We start from the raw sequence: 17602 nt of genomic DNA on the forward strand, positions 1-17602 counted from the left end.
TCAATCTCAGCACTGACTGACATTTTGGAATAAATATTTCTTTGTTGTGGGGGGTTGTCCTGTGTATTTTAGGATGTTTAGTAGCATCCCTGGCCTCTGTCCACTTGATGCCGGTAGCACCCATAGCTATGACAATCAAAAGTATCTCCAGGCATTGCTAAATGTCCACCTTGGGGCACTGGACTTGAGACACAGAATCAAATGCAATGTATGGACCTTGTTAAGATCTTGGATCAAACAAAAAAAGATGTTTATAAAAGACATTTTGGATGATTATAAGAATTTGAATGTGGAATTAAAGATATTGAATCATTAATTTTCCCAGATCTAAAAATAGTATTGCAGTTATGTAGGAGAATGCCTTTATCCTTAGGAGATGTATGCTTAATTAATCTGAGTGAAACTTCATAAAGTATTCAACTTACTTTCAAATGCTTCAATGGATAAAAATGTATTTTTAAAGAGATAAAGCAAAGGTGACAAAATGTTAACAATTTGTGAATCTAGATGAAGAGTATACGGGCATTTATTGTATCATTCTTTTAAGCTTTGTAGGTTTGAAATTTTTCTAAATAAAACGTTGGGGGTGAAAAGTGTTAGTATCACCTCCACTGCCTGACTCTTTACTGACTTAATATGATACAAAGAGCAGGCTTGTTCTAAATGAATCTGGGTGCTCATTCTGTGTTGCCTGGACAATGAGTTAGCGCAAACCAGGGTATGAGGGGTTGAAGCTGAGGAAGGGGGCTTCTCCTAGCCTGAGGAACTGTACACAAGCTCAGCTTCTCATGGGACCACTGGCTTCCTTTCTCTTGTGTAACATCCCATGGGACCAAAAGTCTAGGTGGTGGGCAGCTTGTGTGTGTTTCCCAGACAACTTTGGTAAACAGCTGGCACCAAAATCCAGGCTGCCTGGTGCCAAGACAGTCTGGTTATTCCTTTCACTGATAAGGCTACTCTCAAACTTGCTGTATACTAGAAGGAGACCAAAAGAGGGGCAGAATTCCCTTTGCTAGAAGACCATTCTGTAAGGCCAACAGGTCAGCCAGGGACACTAAGAGGAAGGGGTCTCTCAGCCCTCCCTTCTCTTAAAGACCTTCACTTTGTAAGTTTTTCCAAAGTAAAATCTAAATTTTTGAACCTGTACCTATGATGTAGTGAAATTCAAATCATGCCCTGGTGCATTAAAGTTTAGGCAACTGTGAAGAGACCCATCTTGTAAGAGAGCTAATATTTAAAACATAGACAAAACTCAGAAACCAAAAAGGAAAATGCTAATAAATGCTTTAGTGTAAAACACTTAAAACTTTTTAATGGTAAAAACAAATATGACAACAACAAGAAAATACCATAAATTGAGCCAAAAGACAAATGGCACAGAAGAAAAAAATTAGTTGTAACCCAACAGAAAAAGTGTTTATTATATAAAGAGATCTTGCAGTTTTACAAGGAAAAAAATAAACAGAAAAAAGGGCAAAGAATATGAACAGATATTTCATAAAGAAAATAAGAATGGCAAGAACTACGTGGAAAAAAATACAACTTCATTAGTGCTTAGAAAAATGCAAATCGTAACAATGTGATACCATTTTTATCTATCAGATTGACAAAAGGTTGAAAGTTTGATAAAACTCAGTTTTGACAAGGGTATAAGTGAACTTATACTGTTGACAGAAATGGAACAGCTATTTGGAGATTACAATTTGGCAACATCTAACCTGATTTTTAAATGTATATATATATATTTTTTGACCCAGCAATTTCATTTATAGGAATTTATCCTAAGATAGAGCCATACAAATTCCCAATGACACATATAAAGATGTTCATGGAAACACTGTTTATAATAACAAGTGGAAATGATTTAAATGTTCATCAATGGGGCAATGGTTAAATAAATTATGGCACATCCAATGATTAAAAGATCTCGGAAGATCTATATATGCTGACATGGAAGTATTTCTGAATATTATTAAATGAATAAAGCAAGGTATAGGTGTTTAGGAAAAACTCACTCTTCCTCCTGTGTGTCTCTCCTTCACTCTCACACTACCACACTTACAACATTTCTGACACCAGATATGGGAGTTTTCCCCAAACCAAGCTATTCTCTGTGACATCAGCTGGGTGTCCTACAATTTAATTCAGTCTTGACACTATCTACCTGGACACTATCCCACGGGTTAAGGGCTCAGTCCCACAAGATTGCCCCCCCCCACTTCAGATGCCAGTCTCAAGTAGTAGGTTCCCAGCTCACCCACAACTTCTGTCTGACTTGGCTACAAACTGGAGGGTCCCATGACTTCCTACCCCTTGGATTGAATTGTTTGCTAAAACAGCTCACAGAACTCAGAGAAACACTTATGTTTATCAGTTTATTATCTAATAAAGTGCAATGTAAAGGATACGGATGAACAGCCAGATGAAGAGATACACAGGGCAAAGTCTGGGAGGGTCCGAGGGCAGGAGTGCTTCACCCTCCAATTACGTGATTGTGTTCACCTATCTGGAAGCTCTCCAAACCCCATACTATTGGGATTTTTTTAAAGTTATTTATTTATTTTTATTTTTGGCTGCATTGGGTCTTTGTTGCTGCGCGTGGGGTTTCTCTAGTTGTGGCGAGCAGGGTCTACTCTTTGTTGCAGTGTGCGGGCTTCTCATTGCGGTGGCTTCTCGTTGCAGAGCACAGGCTCTAGGCACGCAGGCTTCAGTAGTTGTGGCACGTGGGCTCAGTAGTTGTGGCAAGCGGGCTCTAGAGTGCAGGCTTCAGTAGTTGTGGCCCATGGGCTTAGTTGCTCTGTGGCATGTGGGATCTTCCCGGACCAGGGCTCGAACCCATGTCCCCTACATTGGCAGGCGGATTCTTAACCACTGTGCCATCAGGGAAGCCCCTGGGATTTTTATAGAGGCTTCATCACATAGACATGATCGATTATTAATACTATTGCTATTCCTTTTTCCCTCTCTGGAGAATGGGTGGTGGGGCTGAAAATTCCAAGCTTCTAATCCTGGCTTGGTCTTTCTGGGGCCAGCCCTCATCGAGGAGCCATCCAATCGCTCACCTCACTAGAACAAAAGAGGCTACAAACCCCCAGGAAATTCAGAGATTTAGAAACTCTGTGTCAGGAAGCAGGGTCAAAGACCAAATATTAGAACAAAAGATGCTCCCAGTGTTCTTATCACTTAGGCTTTACAAGGGTTTTAGGAGCTCTGTGCTGGAACTGTGGCACAGAGCTCCTAAAATACACAGTTCAATGTATTTATTTTCTATTATCTCACAATAGGACACTGTATATTATATGATCTGCTTTGTGGAAAAATGGTGTATATATATTATATATGCCTATGTGGAAAAAATACACAAGAAATAGTTAACAGTGCTTACCTTGGGATAAAAGTGGAAAGATTTTTCTTTCCATTTTAAGCCTTTTTGAAGTTCGAATTTATTTTCATTATGGTGGTGTTTTACTTTTACAATTAAAAAAATATACACAGATTGTGCCTTGAAACAACTTTTAAAATGTCAATCAGTGCCCCTTCTGATACTTCTGTAGAAAATATTTAAATTACTGAAACAGGATGAGGCCGTGTACAGGCAAGTTGATTTTAGCTGGGGATGCAAATATGCAAATAGTATTGAACCACTGCAACTAGGTATATGATTTTTAGAACCTAGTTAGGCTGGATCAGAGCAGTTAGCAACTTTCTTGGGCCGTCTTGGGTCATTCACCTTTCTAAAATTGCTCAGGCCAAGCCATTAGCAAGACTCCTGTTGGAAAGCCACCGTAGCCAGCAAGAAAAAAACAGTGTGACAGGAAATTTCCTTTCTCCCTCTCTCCTGAGTTTTTTCAGGAACGTAGAAGTTAAGATATAAACATGACTCAAAAGTACTAAGACATGGGGAAAATTTGCAAAGGCATTTGGATGATTCTTGCTCTTTATAAATGCTCCACATTCGCGACTGGCTGAGTCTCTTTTTAAAACACCCCAGGTACTAATCTGAGAGGACAGCCTCTATCAGGGGAACATTTTCTGTTCCCAGTGAAGTAGCACATTCAGTTCCTGGTGCAGGCTCACTTAATTCCTATTAGTCATTTCATAGCTGTATCTTGGGAAGAGAAAAATCTCAAATACTTTTGGGTGATTTCACAAGTAAACTAAAAACAAAACCATCCCTCTTTTCTCACAGTTCCCATTTGTTTACAAATTTCAAGTCAATAAAACATGTCTACCTTTGTGGATATTTCTCTGCTGATGTACCTACCTGATTTCCACTCTACTTGTGTGCCTAGATTTATTGCCGTAACATAGCAGGTGGATGCTGGGCCCACCCCCCCCACCCCAGTTTGCCATTGAATAGATGGTGCAATTTTTTTTTTGTGGTTTATGACTCTAAGGTTGTTCTGGGACACTGCTTAAAAACACAGGTCACTACCAAGTGAGACACTGGGTCTGATCAAGGTTTGTTTGTTATTTTCTAGGTTGTTTAAGGACATTAGATGAATGCTTAAATTTGTTATTGAACAGTTGCCATGAATACTGAAGATGCACATACGGGATTATTATTGTAGGTTGGTTTGTGACAGCTGGCCCTGATTTAGTTATTTCCTCAAGAAGACACTTTGAACAATTATTTAAATGCCTCCCCTCTGCAATTATAATAATAATGATGATGATGATTTTGCAACTGAATATGCAATTCAGGATGCATACACTCAACTACTGTTTTTAGCTTGCTTTTCTTTCTACATTGATGTCAGCTGCTGTTGTCAGGATTATTGAAGAACAGAGAACCATTTTTCTATTGAGGGTCACCGAACTACAAGAAAAAAGTAATCTGGGGCCAACACAGGAAGTTATAAGAAAAATAATTATTATAGTTAGCATGTAAGGATTGCTAACCATGAGCAAGAATTTTTTTCTCCTTGGAGGAAAAAAATATAGCATTTTCAGAACTTATCTGCTTTTAAAATTAACAAAATATCTTATTTAATAATTATAAATATCTGACAATGGTTTTGTTCTATAGTGTAGTCAACTAAGGGGCCAGGAGTGGGAAAGATGGTGAAATAGAGGAGAGAAGTATGTGTTGTGGGTAAGCAGGAGACAGTACAGAGTAAAAAAAATGGAATCAGATGGAGAAGAAACAGGAAGATGCAGAGGGCCAAGACAGATAAACAAGGGGTAAGAGGAATAAGACAGAAAGACAGTAATAAGGTGGGAGAACAGGTGAAGGAGATAGCTAGGCAGGAAGAGAGAGGAAGGGGAGGAGAAACATGAATAAACAAAGGGGACGACAGACTGAGTAGTGTAGGGGGTTTTGAAAAAAGCATTTAGATTTGTTTTTAAAATGAATGTGGGACCTCTAGAATGTGGCATTTATACCACCATCACCTGTTACCAATTCTCTTTGAAATGCTGATTCACTATTGTTCACAACTCTAAGCACTAAAATCATTTTAATTGTAGACCTGGTGGATAAGGTGGGAAAGTTGAAATGGAAACGTTACAAAGTGGATGTCCGAGCTAGCTGCCATTGCAGTATCTGGTTTTTGGAGACTGACTTCTCAGGAGAAATTCCAAAGGGAGGAGGAGAGCTCAGCTGTCAGTTATAGGCAGCTTCTTGCCTGCCACTCTCCTAAGATTTAAGGGGAAAAAGTTCTCAACCATAGAAATGTGCTCATCAGAGAATCCCATTGTAAGGCTGGTTATTTTTTGGGCTATGAGAGCAGTGTCTCCAACAATAAATCAGATAAAATTAGGCCAAAGGCCAGAGGTTCTCAAACTTTGTACTATATATTTAGTAAGTGGCATTGCTAAAAATTGGTTGTGGAAGTGGGGGGAGAAGGAGATCATTTTGAACTTATTTGGAAATATACTGGAAGAAAATAAATCAAAATGATCAACATGGTAAGAAAGTCTCTATAAAAATTTACATTTGAGAAATACTTTGACCTGATTCCAACAGCTGGTGTCTCTTTGAAGACAAACTTCAGTTGATATCCTCAGATGGATCTCAGATGGGGAACCAGGAGAAATAGTTTGCTTCTTTTCTGCTCATTTGTTCTACGATATAGCTCAGTTCAGTCCCTTGTCCCGCTGGACATCCCTGTGCTCCCTTACTTTTTGGCTTGTTCGGGTTCTCTTTTCTAGTGTGGAGCCACCTAGAATTTGCTATCACCATGTTCTCCTATTTCTGTTATTCCCCAGTTCCCTCTGTCCAGTTCTCTTTGTTTCAGTAACACTGGAACTTATTTAACCTGCCCATCACCTATGCTAATATTCTTAAGGAGAAAAGGTAGGGACTTCCCTGGTGGCACAGTGGCAAAGAATCCACCTGCCAATGCAGGGGACACGGGTTTGAGCCCTGGTCCGGGAAGATCCCACATGCCGCGGAGCAAGTAAGCCTGTGAGCCACAACTACTGAGCCTGCGCTCTAGAGCTCGCGAGCCACAACTACTGAGCCCCCGCATGCCGCAGCTATTGAAGCCTGTGTGCCTACAGCCTGTGCTCCACAACAAAGACAAGCCACCACTATGAGAAGCCCGTGCACTGCAACAAAGAGTAGCCCCCGCTCACCGCAACTAGAGAAAGCCAGCACGCAACAACAGACCCAACGCAGCCAAAAATAAAATAAATAAATAAATGTATTAAAAAAAAGAAAAGGTAGAGGAAGCTGGACGTCCCCAATCAGCCCCATCCTTTCATGCCAGGTAACATAGTTTTATTTCCATTTACAGTGTCCTTCTGGAGCCAAAGCTTTCTAACCTAGGAAGGGATTCTAACAGGATGACTTTCACGTGAAATAGAAAGAAAACCCACAGGAGCCAACGCCTTTAGACCTATGGGATTATCTCTAGATTATTCTACTATGTTCTGGAGATAGCTTTAATAAGGAAATACGGTATTTGGCCTTTGGCCTTACGGAGATAATGCTACTGCTAACCATGACTATGACCATCATTATGACCTTATATTTTATAGGCTAATTCTTTCTGAATGCTTTGTGGATTAACCTGTTTAATATCTGACTACTTGGTTGTGAGCTCCTTAATAGCTAGGTGTATGCCAGCACCTGGCACATAGGAGGTGCCCAACAAGTGTTTACTGAATGGATGGATGAAAGTTTAAGCAGTACAGGCAATGAAAGTGAGAGCAGGCAGGATGAAGCAGGGGGAAAATGAGAGGAGCAAGTTCTGTCTCCTTTACAAAGACCAGGTTGAGCCCCGACAGTGGTGATGGGACAAATGCACTGAAAGATTCTGACTTGATGAATCCCCTTAACTTCAAACGTTTCTACCCAGAGGGCTGGGATACTTCTTTTTTGAGCCACTTTCACTTTTCCCAAAAGGCCTTTTGGTTCCAAATACACTAGAAATCAGTGTTAATTGCTTTTTGGAATATTATTTTGTCAGCTTCGTTTAGATGTGGTAATTTGCAAAGCAACCCCCAGCAGTTGACAGTTCATCCATAGCTGTGTGGTGTTCAGACATTTCCTGGGATTCCTCCCCACCGCCTAGGCAGCTGGCAGTGTTCGCCAGGATCTGTGCTCACCTGGGATTAACTTGAAGCCAGTAGTGCTTTCTTGTGTCTGGGATTTTTAAAACTCTGAAAGGGTGAAGGCCCAACCCTACTTAATCCAAAAAATGAAAGTATACTAACTCATAATTTAAAAATTAGCAGGTGCTTAAAGATCATCTAGTCCACACTTGGTGGAAGAGGAAATTGCAGCTCTGACAGATTCAATGACAAGGTCAGTTGCTGGTAGCTGGGAGGCCAGGTCTAGAATCTGTATTCTTTGTGTGGCACCAAACTGTGAGCTGGGGTCCTCTGGATTTACGCCTGTGTGGATGTAAGTGTTTAAGTTACTTTTTGTTTCTTTCTGAAGCTCTTTTCCCTGACCAGAGACTTCCTGGTCCTCCTTCACACATGCTTCAAGGTCACAGCCCAGATCAAAGTGTTTACAAAAAAACTAGGCACTTATGAGAGGATTCATTGCCAATTCCTGCACTCCCTGTGCCCTGGCTTCAACCAAGCTCAGCAAACCAAGGGAGGGATAAAGTGGTCTCTGGAACCAGGAATTTCTAGGTTTGGATGCCAACAGGCAAAAGGATGAATTCTGATTTCTCCAGCAAGCTGAGGCTGCTGCTGCCACCTTCTGGGAGAAGACAGACCCGAGCTTCATACCTGAAGCTAGTCTCAGTGTTCACCTGAGGAATAGTGTGAGGAATAAATGTCTGTTGTTTAAACTGCCCAGTTTATGATATTTTTGTTAGAGCGGCCCAAGTTGACTAAGACACAAATTGGTACGTAGGAGTGGCGGTGCTGCTGTAACAAACACCTAAAACTATGGAAGCAGCCTTGGAACTGGGTAACGGGCAGAGGCGGAAGATTTCTGAGGTGCCTGCTACACAGTCAGTATTGCTATGAAGGGACTCCTAGAGGCAATTCTGGTGAGATCTCAGAAAGAGGAGAGCTGGAGAGACTGCTTCCATCTCCTCAGAAAATAAAAATAACCATGAACAGAATGTTGGTAGAAATATGGACAATAAAGGCCATTTTGGTCTCAGACAGAAAAGAGGAACATGTTATTGGAAAGTGGAGGCAAGATGATTCTTGTTATAAAGTGTCGAAAACTTGGCTGAATTATGTTCATGTTCTAGCATTTTGTGGAAGGTAAGAACTTGCAAGTGATGAAATTGGATATCTAGCTGAGGAGATTCCTAAGCAAAGTGTTGAAGGAGCTGTTTGCTTCCTCCTGACTGCTTGCATAGCAAAATGTAAGAAGAGAGAAATGAATTGATGATGGAACTGTTGAGCAAAAAGAAACAAGAACTTAAAGATTTGGAAAATACTCAGCCTGTCCATACTACTAAAAATGAGAAAGCATGACTGACGGACTTCTTGGATTTTACACAGAGCTATTCAGTTGGCACATAAGCTATTCTTCAAGACAAGGAAAGAATGACCCTGAAGGCAATTCAGAAATCAGGGTTTCAAAAGGTGAGGTGTGTGGGGAGGAATCACCTCAGTTTCAACAGGCCAGACAGCCTCCAACCAAAGTCTTGGGAGTGAGGCCACCTGGAGCCTACAAGCTGTGACCACCGCCTGGCAGAGCTCCTGGGGCAGGACTACTCCGGGGGGTCCAGAAGGCAGAGCATCATGCCAAAGGGATTATTCTCTAGCCTTAAGATCTCATGGAGTTTCCTTTGCTAGGTTTTAGACTTGCTTGGGACTCATTATTCCTTCCTTCTTTCCTCTTTCTCCCTTTTGAAATGGGAATGTCTATCCTAGTCTGTTTGGTTTCACAGGTTCATAGCTAGAGAGGAATTTTGCCTCAGAATGAGTCTCACTCATATCTGATTTAGATGAGACTCTAGACTTTAGAGTTGATGCTGGAATAAGTTAAGACATTTGGGGCTGTTGGGATGGAATGGGTTAGGGTTAGTATGTATGTATTTTGTATGTATTTTGTCTGTGAGGACATGCATTTTGGGGGCCAGGGGTGAAAGTAAGAAGTTGGCTGTCTGCAAACAAGGAAGAGGGCCCTCACCAGATACCAAATCTACTGATGTCTTGATCTTGGACTTCCCAGCCTCCAGAACTGTGAGAAATAAATGTGTGTGGTTTAAGCCACCCAGTCTATGGTATTTTTGTTATAACAACCTAAACTGACTAAGACAGTGAGTGAGAAGAAATTCAGGAGGAACTAAGAGATTCAGTTCAGGAAATATTTCTGGAGTATTTACTATGTGCTAGTTATAGAGGATTTAAAGAAGAATGATGTAGGTATAGACCTAAAAAGTTTCCATTAATTACATTAGGGAAAAAAGTGACTGAGAATTAGGTACTTGGGTTCTAGATTCAGATCTGCAAACAGCCCAGTTGTACAAATGACCTTAGATGTGACATCGGACATATTTGGATATTAGTTTCTTCATCTGTTGCATAATAATATTGTGAAGGGAAATTCTTCTTTTTACAGCAGAACTTGCCTAGGACATAGCACATTGAGTACTGCGTTGTGCTTCAACTTTCCTAACCAGCTGGAAGTTGTTAAAGAAACCATGAACTTTGAATGATCCTTTGAATGAGCTAAAGCAAGACCCTTACAGGACCTATCTGAGGACTTTTTTTCCTGACCAATTAAGTATGGGGCTTGTTTTAAGCAATCATGTACAAAGCTGTGGATATATTCCAGCCTATTTAGAGTATTTGTTTAATCTTTAATTAGTGTAACACACCATGATACCCCTTCCTAAAAATTAAAAACACCTTCTTTTCCCCCTCAGTCAACTGGTATGTTCCTTTGCCTGGAAATAAATAAAATCGGCTGGATTTGCTTTGCTTTTTAAATATTATTTGACCATATCTTATATTTGAATAGCACTTTGCAGTTTACTAAGTCTGTTCCCACCTGAGAGGAATGGGATGCAATCCAACAGGATGGGCTTTTGAAACAGAGAGATTCTGGCTCTGTTACTGACTAGCTATATTGCCTTGGATAAGTTACTGTAACAGTTAGGGTCCCAGCTGGAAACAGATGGCATTCTCAAATTGGGCAATTTGAGAGGTTTAATAAAGGGACTATTTATAAAGATGTGAGAACATACTGGGAAACCACAGGGAGCAGGGGAGGGGGTGGTTACTGGAACCCAGAACCAGAGAGAGTAGTGTGGAGAGGCCACTTGGGAGGACTTGTGACCTTTGGTTGAAAGGGCCAGTCAGCCCACTGTGTATACAGGCAGGGAGTCAGAGGAAGGGATACCCCAACCTCACGCTCTTCCCTCCCATGTATCTGGAGGGACAAACCAAAGATAACAAACAATTATTTAACCTTTCTGAGTCTTATATTTCTCATTTGTGAAAAAGGGAATAATAATATTTCTCTCTCAGAGTTTTTGTGAGAATTAAATGAGAACTTACAGCAGACGAGCTAGGCCCTCTTCCTTCACTTGATCTTCAAAACCTCCCTGTGAAATAGACAGATTTGATTAAAACCACTTTAGAGTTGTGGAAAATGAGACGCTGAGAAGTTAAGTGACTTTCCCAAGGTCTCATAGCTAGAAAAGTATCAGAACTGGGACTGCAAACAAGATTTTTGAGTATACTCTGGGTTTCTTTCCCTAGACTGTTCTGTACCCCTTGATCCCCTTCTGCAGAAGGCTGCCACAGATGGTTTCTTCTTTCTAGAGCTGCTATACTCAGAGCTATGCTGACTCTGCTGTTTAGGGGAAAACTGATTGACCCAGGAATCAGTGCCTAAGCCAAAAAAAAAAAAGAAAAAAAAAAGCACTGATTGGTTATATATGAAGAAGGTCAAATGCCTATGAGATGGTTTGGTATAAGTCTCTGACCAATATAGATCCCCATATCAGATGCTTGACAATCCACCTGGATATCTATTAGGTATCCCCTATATACCACATTGAAGTCGGAATTCTTGATTTCTTCTACCTCAAAACTGTTCTAACCCCGAATCTTCCCCTTTCAATAAAAGCATCACTAGCTACTCAGTGGTGCAAACACAAAACCCAGGAGTTATCCTTAATTTTTTCCGTTTCTTCCTGCCTTCCCTCCCTCATCAGCAAGTCTAGTTGACTTTACTTCCAAAATACAGCCCAGTTCAACCATTCCTCTCCATCTCCTGTTAGTGCAAGCCACCATCATTTCTTGCCTGGCTTAACCTCCTGTCGAGTCTCCTCCCTTCCACTCTTACCTCTCTCCAACCCATTTTCTGTTTTGCAGAGTGATCTTTACAAAATGTAAAATGGATCACGTTACTCCTTGGCTTGAATCCCCGCACAGGTCTCCCCTTCACATTTCCATGTCACGACTCCTTACCATGACTGTTAGGGCCCTACTTGTTCTGACTCCCGTCTCCCTCTTCATCACTACGCTCCCACCACACTTTCTTCTTTCTTTTCTTTAACAACCCCTTCCCTGCCTCAGGCCCATTGCACTTGCTTATTCTCTCTTCCCAGAATGTTTTTTGTCCAGCCTTTGCATGGTTGGCACTTTTTCACTGAACAGGTATCAGCGCAAATATTACCTTCTTAGAGACACTTTCCTTTACCATCCAATCTAAATATTACTCCAGTGTAGTCTCTTCCTAGCACCTAAAATGCACAGACTAAAATTATCTAGTTGACTTATTATATTTATTATATGTTGCCCTGCCAGAATGTAAGCTCCCTGAAAGCAGGGCCCTTGTCTGGCTTTTCTGTTTGTCCCTGCCTCCGTAGCATCTAGGACAGGGCCTGGCATATCACAGCCTCTCAATAAATCTTTTATTGCAGGAAAAGATAGTGAATGGGGACAAACCGAATATAATCAGTTGCTCTCTCTGGGAAGTGTTTACTATGAGAAGCATGTTGAGACATCATCAGAGAGTAAAAGACGGTTTCTTTTAGATGACAAGATAACTGGATTACTAGAGCTGTTGATCCCTGAAAAATGATGATCCATTGTCCAGTTCTCCATGAGGCCATCAATATATTAATGTAGGGGAACTAGAGAGATTAAATGGCTGCTGACAGTTTCCAGACCTTCCCCATGTATCCTTACAATAAACCCCATAGACTAAGGCAATGCCCCAGAGGCAGTGGAGGTAATTGTGTACCCGTAGGAGATCTGAGGTACGGCAGACTCCTGAAGATTTTAAAATTTCTTTAGTCTTCTATGTTATCTTAACATTTATACAAATTTGGGGTTCAGTATCATAATATATCTACGAATTTAAAGCATTTGTACGTTAACATATCTATCTGTATTTATGTTAACATACGAATGCTTTAAATTATTTTACCATTTGTAAAATCTGTGCTGCAGGAAAGCCACGCTATCCTGGGTCTTTACATTCTCTGTGGCAATCATACCTCAGGGATACATTTTTGTAGTCTGAGAAGTTCTGGCATTTTTTTTTCCTTTGCAACCCAAGTACTCTTTTAGCACAATTAATTCATTCTTCAGTAAATATTTATTGAACATCCACTATATGCAAGACACTCTAAAAGGACTAAGGATACAACTGTGAACAAGATATGCATGACTCCTACCTTCATGGGAGTTACAGTTTAGGGAGAGAGAATGAGAAATAAACAGGAAATAAAAATATATTGTGGGACTTCCCTGGTGGCGCAGTGGTTAAGAATCTGCCTGCCAATGCAGGGGACACAGGTTTAAGCCCTGGTCTGGGATGATCCCACATGCCGTGGAGCAACTAAGCCCGTGCACCACAACTACTGAGCCTGCGCTCTAGAGCCCACGAGCCACAACTACTGAGCCTGTGCTCTAGAGCCTGCAAGCCAAAACTACTGAGCCTGTGCTCTAGAGCCCGTGAGCCACAACTACTGAGCCTGTGCTCTAGAGCCCGCGAGCCACAAATACTGAGCCCGCGTGCTGCAGCTACTGAAGCCCATGCGCCTACAGCCCGTGCTCCGCAACAAGAGAAGCCACCGCGATGAGAAGCCCACGCACCGCAACCAAGAGTAGCCCCCAATGGCCGCAACTAGAGAAAGCCTGCACGCAGCAACAAAGACCCAACGCAGCCAAAAATAAATAAAATCTAAAAAAAAAAAAAAAAATTATAAAACATATATTGTGATGTTTGCTAAGATAAGGAAGGAAACTCAGGGTGACAAGGGAAATGTAAAAAAAATGGCACCTAACCCCGAAATAGGTGATGAGGACTGATTTTCCAGAATGAAATAATCTGAAAAACAAGCAGAAGTTAGCCAGGTGAAGAATGGGGGAGAGTATTCCTGGCTTGGTTTAGACTAAGCCCTGGAGACCAGAGAGAGCACAGAATTTATAGGAGCCAATTCAGTGTGTTAGTTTAGTGTGGCTGGAGTAGGGAGTGCAGAGGAGAAAGAGAAGAGAGAAGCTAGAGAGGTAACCAAGGCAGGATATGAAAGGCCTATGCTAAGGACTTGCAGTGTTACCCAAAGGGAACAGAAAGTCACTGAAAGTCCGAGAGAGTCATCTTAGGAAGAACTGACTTATGTGTGTTTTTAAAAAAGATCACTCAGGGACCATAACTCTGTGTCTGGAAAAGAACAAGGACTCGACTTACATTAGGGTAAGAGGTGTAATTAGCAAATTTGGAGCCCCAAACTAATTGAACCGAGTCACCATCTTAATCTTTTCTCCTTAAAAGTATCTCTTTCCCCCCCCAAATAACCACTAATCATCTTTGGAACTAATCAACCTTCTCTGGCCTCTTCCACTGTCTCTGGACTCCTAACTTCATTGCTGGGATTATAGCATTCCCTCAAGGAACAAATACTTTCCCAGCATGCTGCAACACACAAAGCACATGTGATTTTAAAGGTTAACATATTGTGGCCGTTCTATTTGGCATTCTCCATCTGACATGCTAGTGGAGACTACTACTAAGTTTTTCTCTGTGGAAACAGGAAGTCAGGAAAGGATTTGAGGAAGTTTGGGCAGGTTAATGATTATAACGGGAAAAGAATACAATTATAGTACTGAGGTGTTTCAACTCACTTGATCATTCACTAAAAAACCCTTTGCTTGAGTTTTTCCATTGGTCAGGTGGAGATGAAGGCGCTGTGCAGGCTTCCAGGGGTAGAACCACTTAATGAGAGAAGGGTACTTTGGTAATGCAGTGGCTAAGCCAAGGAATAAACATGCACAACGCTGACCTACAGGTATTTGATGGGAACATTATCTAAAGCTGCTAGATATTTAGAGCAAGTGTTCATTTTTAGATAAGGAGCTGGTATGATGCCCATATGGCATTCAGAGCACATGGGCTGTTATTCCCTCTGTGGTCATTTTCTTGAAACTCTCCGTCTCTTGCTCTTTCAGAATTTGGGGGCTAAATATCAGTCAGTTAAAAGTAGGTAGATTTACCAGCTGTAAGAATGACGACACCCAGCTTCCCAACTCCTTTAGGATTTTTCTGGTCTGTGGGTGAATGTCATGACTGAGCAAACCAACTGCGCGAGATGCGTATGAGAGGGCTCACAACGAAGGGCATCACGGACTGAGAACTGAACAGGACGAGAGGACACACGAGCATTTCCTTTTCCTGTCTCCATGTGACTCTGGAACGGGGGGGACAAGACGTTTAAAACCAGGACAACTCCAGAAGGAAAGGCCATTAGCTATTCCACTGCAATTCCCTTCAATGCTGTTTCCTTACACAATTTAGAAACTGGAGAGAGCAGTGGTTTCCAAAGTCTCAAAGGCGTCCCTTCTCCAACTTCTTCTCATTTTCCCTTCCTGGCCCATAACTACAATTTATTTTTTTCATAATGTTTTTGGCTTTCCCCTTACCTCAGCTTTCAAGAAAAGTCATTTGAGACATTCCTCTCCAAACCCCACTGGAGAGCCCCTCAGATGCTCACACTCCAGTCCCAGTTTCCGCCAGTCAGTCTTTCAGGAGGGTTCAGCGGCGGAGACCCCCAGAGTGAGTCGCCGATCCGCGCGCGACTCACCGCTTCACGCAGGAGTAACGACGCGAGACCGGGAGAGCTGACGGCCCAGGCGGGCCGCGGCTCCTTTAAGAGCAGGCCCCGCCCCTCCCCCTCCCGGCGCGGCTGGCGGTCGGCGGCGGCCGCTACGGTGCTGACAAGATGGCGGCTGGCGGGGCTGTTGCTGCGACGCCTGAGTGCCGGCTTCTGCCCTACGCGCTACACAAGTGGAGCTCCTTCTCTTCCACCTACCTTCCCGAGTAAGTGCCTGGCCCTGGGCTCGGGCTGCCCTGCTCCTCGGCGTAAACACGGCTGGGCCAGTGGGGCCGTGGAGGGCAGCCGCGTCGAGAGGCCCAGGCGGGGCCTGGTGAGAGGGGACGCGCGGCCTCCGGAGTCTCAGTCCAGCCGCCGAGAGCGTTGCCCGCCCCCGCCTCCGGGAGGGGTTAGGATACAGAGTGCGAGATTCGGGTGGAAGGGGCAAGGTGTGTGGCGGGGCCGAGGCGCGTAGGACAACGGGGAGCCAGGTGATGCGGCGGCCGGGTTTGGGGGTTGAGAAGGGCTTGGGGGCGGGCGGCTCAGGGAGGTGGAGCAGGAGTTGGGGCTTTCGGGACCGGACGGCGGGCAAACTGGTGAAGATGTCTAAGGGCGTCCGAGGTGGTGGGAGACGGGGGACGGTTCAGTCGATTGCTGCCGGGACAAAGTGTAAAGCTGAGAAGAGTGACTGTTCCTGGGGGAGGGGGGTGGTGGTCATTAAAAGCGATTAGCTCTAGGGGAGTGGTAAAAGTCACCGACGGCTGAAGAGTTGTGGAACCTATCTGTGCAAGTGGGGAGACGTTGTAGGATTTGCGGAGGGTATCTTTTCCGGTTGGTAGTTCTGAAAAAGAATAGAGAGAGGCAGGAGGGACATTACAGAGGAGTTCCATTATATGATGGCTCAGAGCATGGATTTATGTAGACACAGACCAGTTTCCCCGCCCAGAAACTCAGATATAGACAGAAAAGTATGACTTTAATGAATTTGACTTCCAACACTCGTTTGGTCTGGATCCCCAATTTAGGAGTTAAAAAGAGTTCCAGTGCGTTACAGAAAACCCGTGCGTTTTTCTGTAGCAGATTGCTTCTGAAATGCTGACAGTACTTTCATTCAGTATTTGCTTATGTCTGAGAGAAGGAGCAGATCGAACTCCACTTTTACATACTGATAGAGAAACTGGCTTAGTAGAGTTTTAAGATCTGTGCAGACCCTGAAGAAAAGTGCTAGCTGTCCCCCGGACCGTCATTTTACAAGTCCAGGAATGATTTTATGAACAAAACAAGTTACAAATAATATATTTTTGTTACTGAACAAAGTGACTAGATATGTGATGCATACTCAAAAGTTTTCCACCTATATTTCAAAAATTCTTCACATTTTCTCCAATTTGATTTCTCTGGTCAAATTAGTCAAAAATCTAAAAATGGAGCTGTGACTAGGAGAATCTAACTCTCTTGACTGCCAGCCCATTGTCCTATTCTCCAGCTCAAGGGTTGGCAGTCAGGCCTTCAGTAGGATGTGGTTCAGTGAGGGGTGCCAGGTGACCCGTGGGCTAATCTGGCCTGTGTGGCCTGCTGATGGCTGCTGTATGGCTGTGTCCCTGATTGATGCTGGTGTCCAGCTTTTAATGTGAGAGTGAACCAGGTAAACATTGTAGCCCTCAGCTCGAGTTGAAATGTGGCCCTAGGTACTTGACTTCTGATTTTCAGGGCTTAACAAGTTGTTGAGTCTGAAGGTAATCAGCATTTTTCTATACCCAGGTTAGGATCACAGATAGTTGGGAACTGGAAGGGCATTGTTTGATCTAATAACTCTGGAGATATTTTCCTGGTCTTAAGTTAGACTACTTCCAGGGTTTCACTCCTTAAATTTCTGTCGTAGGGGTGAGACTTGGATATCACAAGTCCCATCCGAGTTATGAATAAAAAAGAAAGAGTACATTTCAAGCAGGAAATGATTTAGTGGGATGGCAACTTTACTTTTTTTTTTAACATCTTTATCAGAGTATAATTGCTTTACAATGTTGTGTTAGTTTTTGCTGTATAACAAAGTGAATCAGCTATATGTATACATGTATCCCCATATCTCCTCCCTCTGCGTCTCCCTCCCACGCCCCCATCCCACCCCT

General features: G+C 42.7%; 1 protein-coding gene and 1 long non-coding RNA gene across 9 annotated transcripts in view; one reads left to right on the forward strand and one right to left on the reverse strand.

Moving 5' to 3' along the window:
- Positions 1–15879, reverse strand: part of LOC133096888 (uncharacterized) — a 60753-nt gene extending 44874 nt beyond the window's left edge. For 3 of the 5 annotated variants that reach the window (XR_009701875.1, XR_009701872.1, XR_009701871.1), the window contains exons 1-2: positions 15304–15502; positions 10927–10973 (exon numbers count right to left, since the gene is read on the reverse strand). This is a non-coding gene — a long non-coding RNA (uncharacterized LOC133096888). Of the gene's footprint in view, positions 1–10926; positions 10974–15303; positions 15503–15692 lie in introns of those variants that run through there. The other 2 variants (XR_009701873.1, XR_009701874.1) reach the window with 2 other exon arrangements.
- MKLN1 (muskelin 1) overlaps positions 1–17602 on the forward strand; it is a 326912-nt gene that overhangs the window by 128453 nt on the left and 180857 nt on the right. For 2 of the 4 annotated variants that reach the window (XM_061198730.1, XM_061198732.1), the window contains exon 1: positions 15577–15700. The exons of 1 other annotated variant lie outside the window; for it this stretch is intronic. In XM_061198730.1, coding sequence (XP_061054713.1) covers positions 15603–15700 — 98 coding nt within the window. In that variant the 5' untranslated portion in view covers positions 15577–15602. Of the gene's footprint in view, positions 1–15366; positions 15701–17602 lie in introns of those variants that run through there. One more of the 4 variants, XM_061198728.1, reaches the window with a different exon arrangement.

This window comes from Eubalaena glacialis, chromosome 8 (genome assembly GCF_028564815.1).
Source record: "Eubalaena glacialis isolate mEubGla1 chromosome 8, mEubGla1.1.hap2.+ XY, whole genome shotgun sequence".
Taxonomy (NCBI): domain Eukaryota; kingdom Metazoa; phylum Chordata; class Mammalia; order Artiodactyla; family Balaenidae; genus Eubalaena; species Eubalaena glacialis.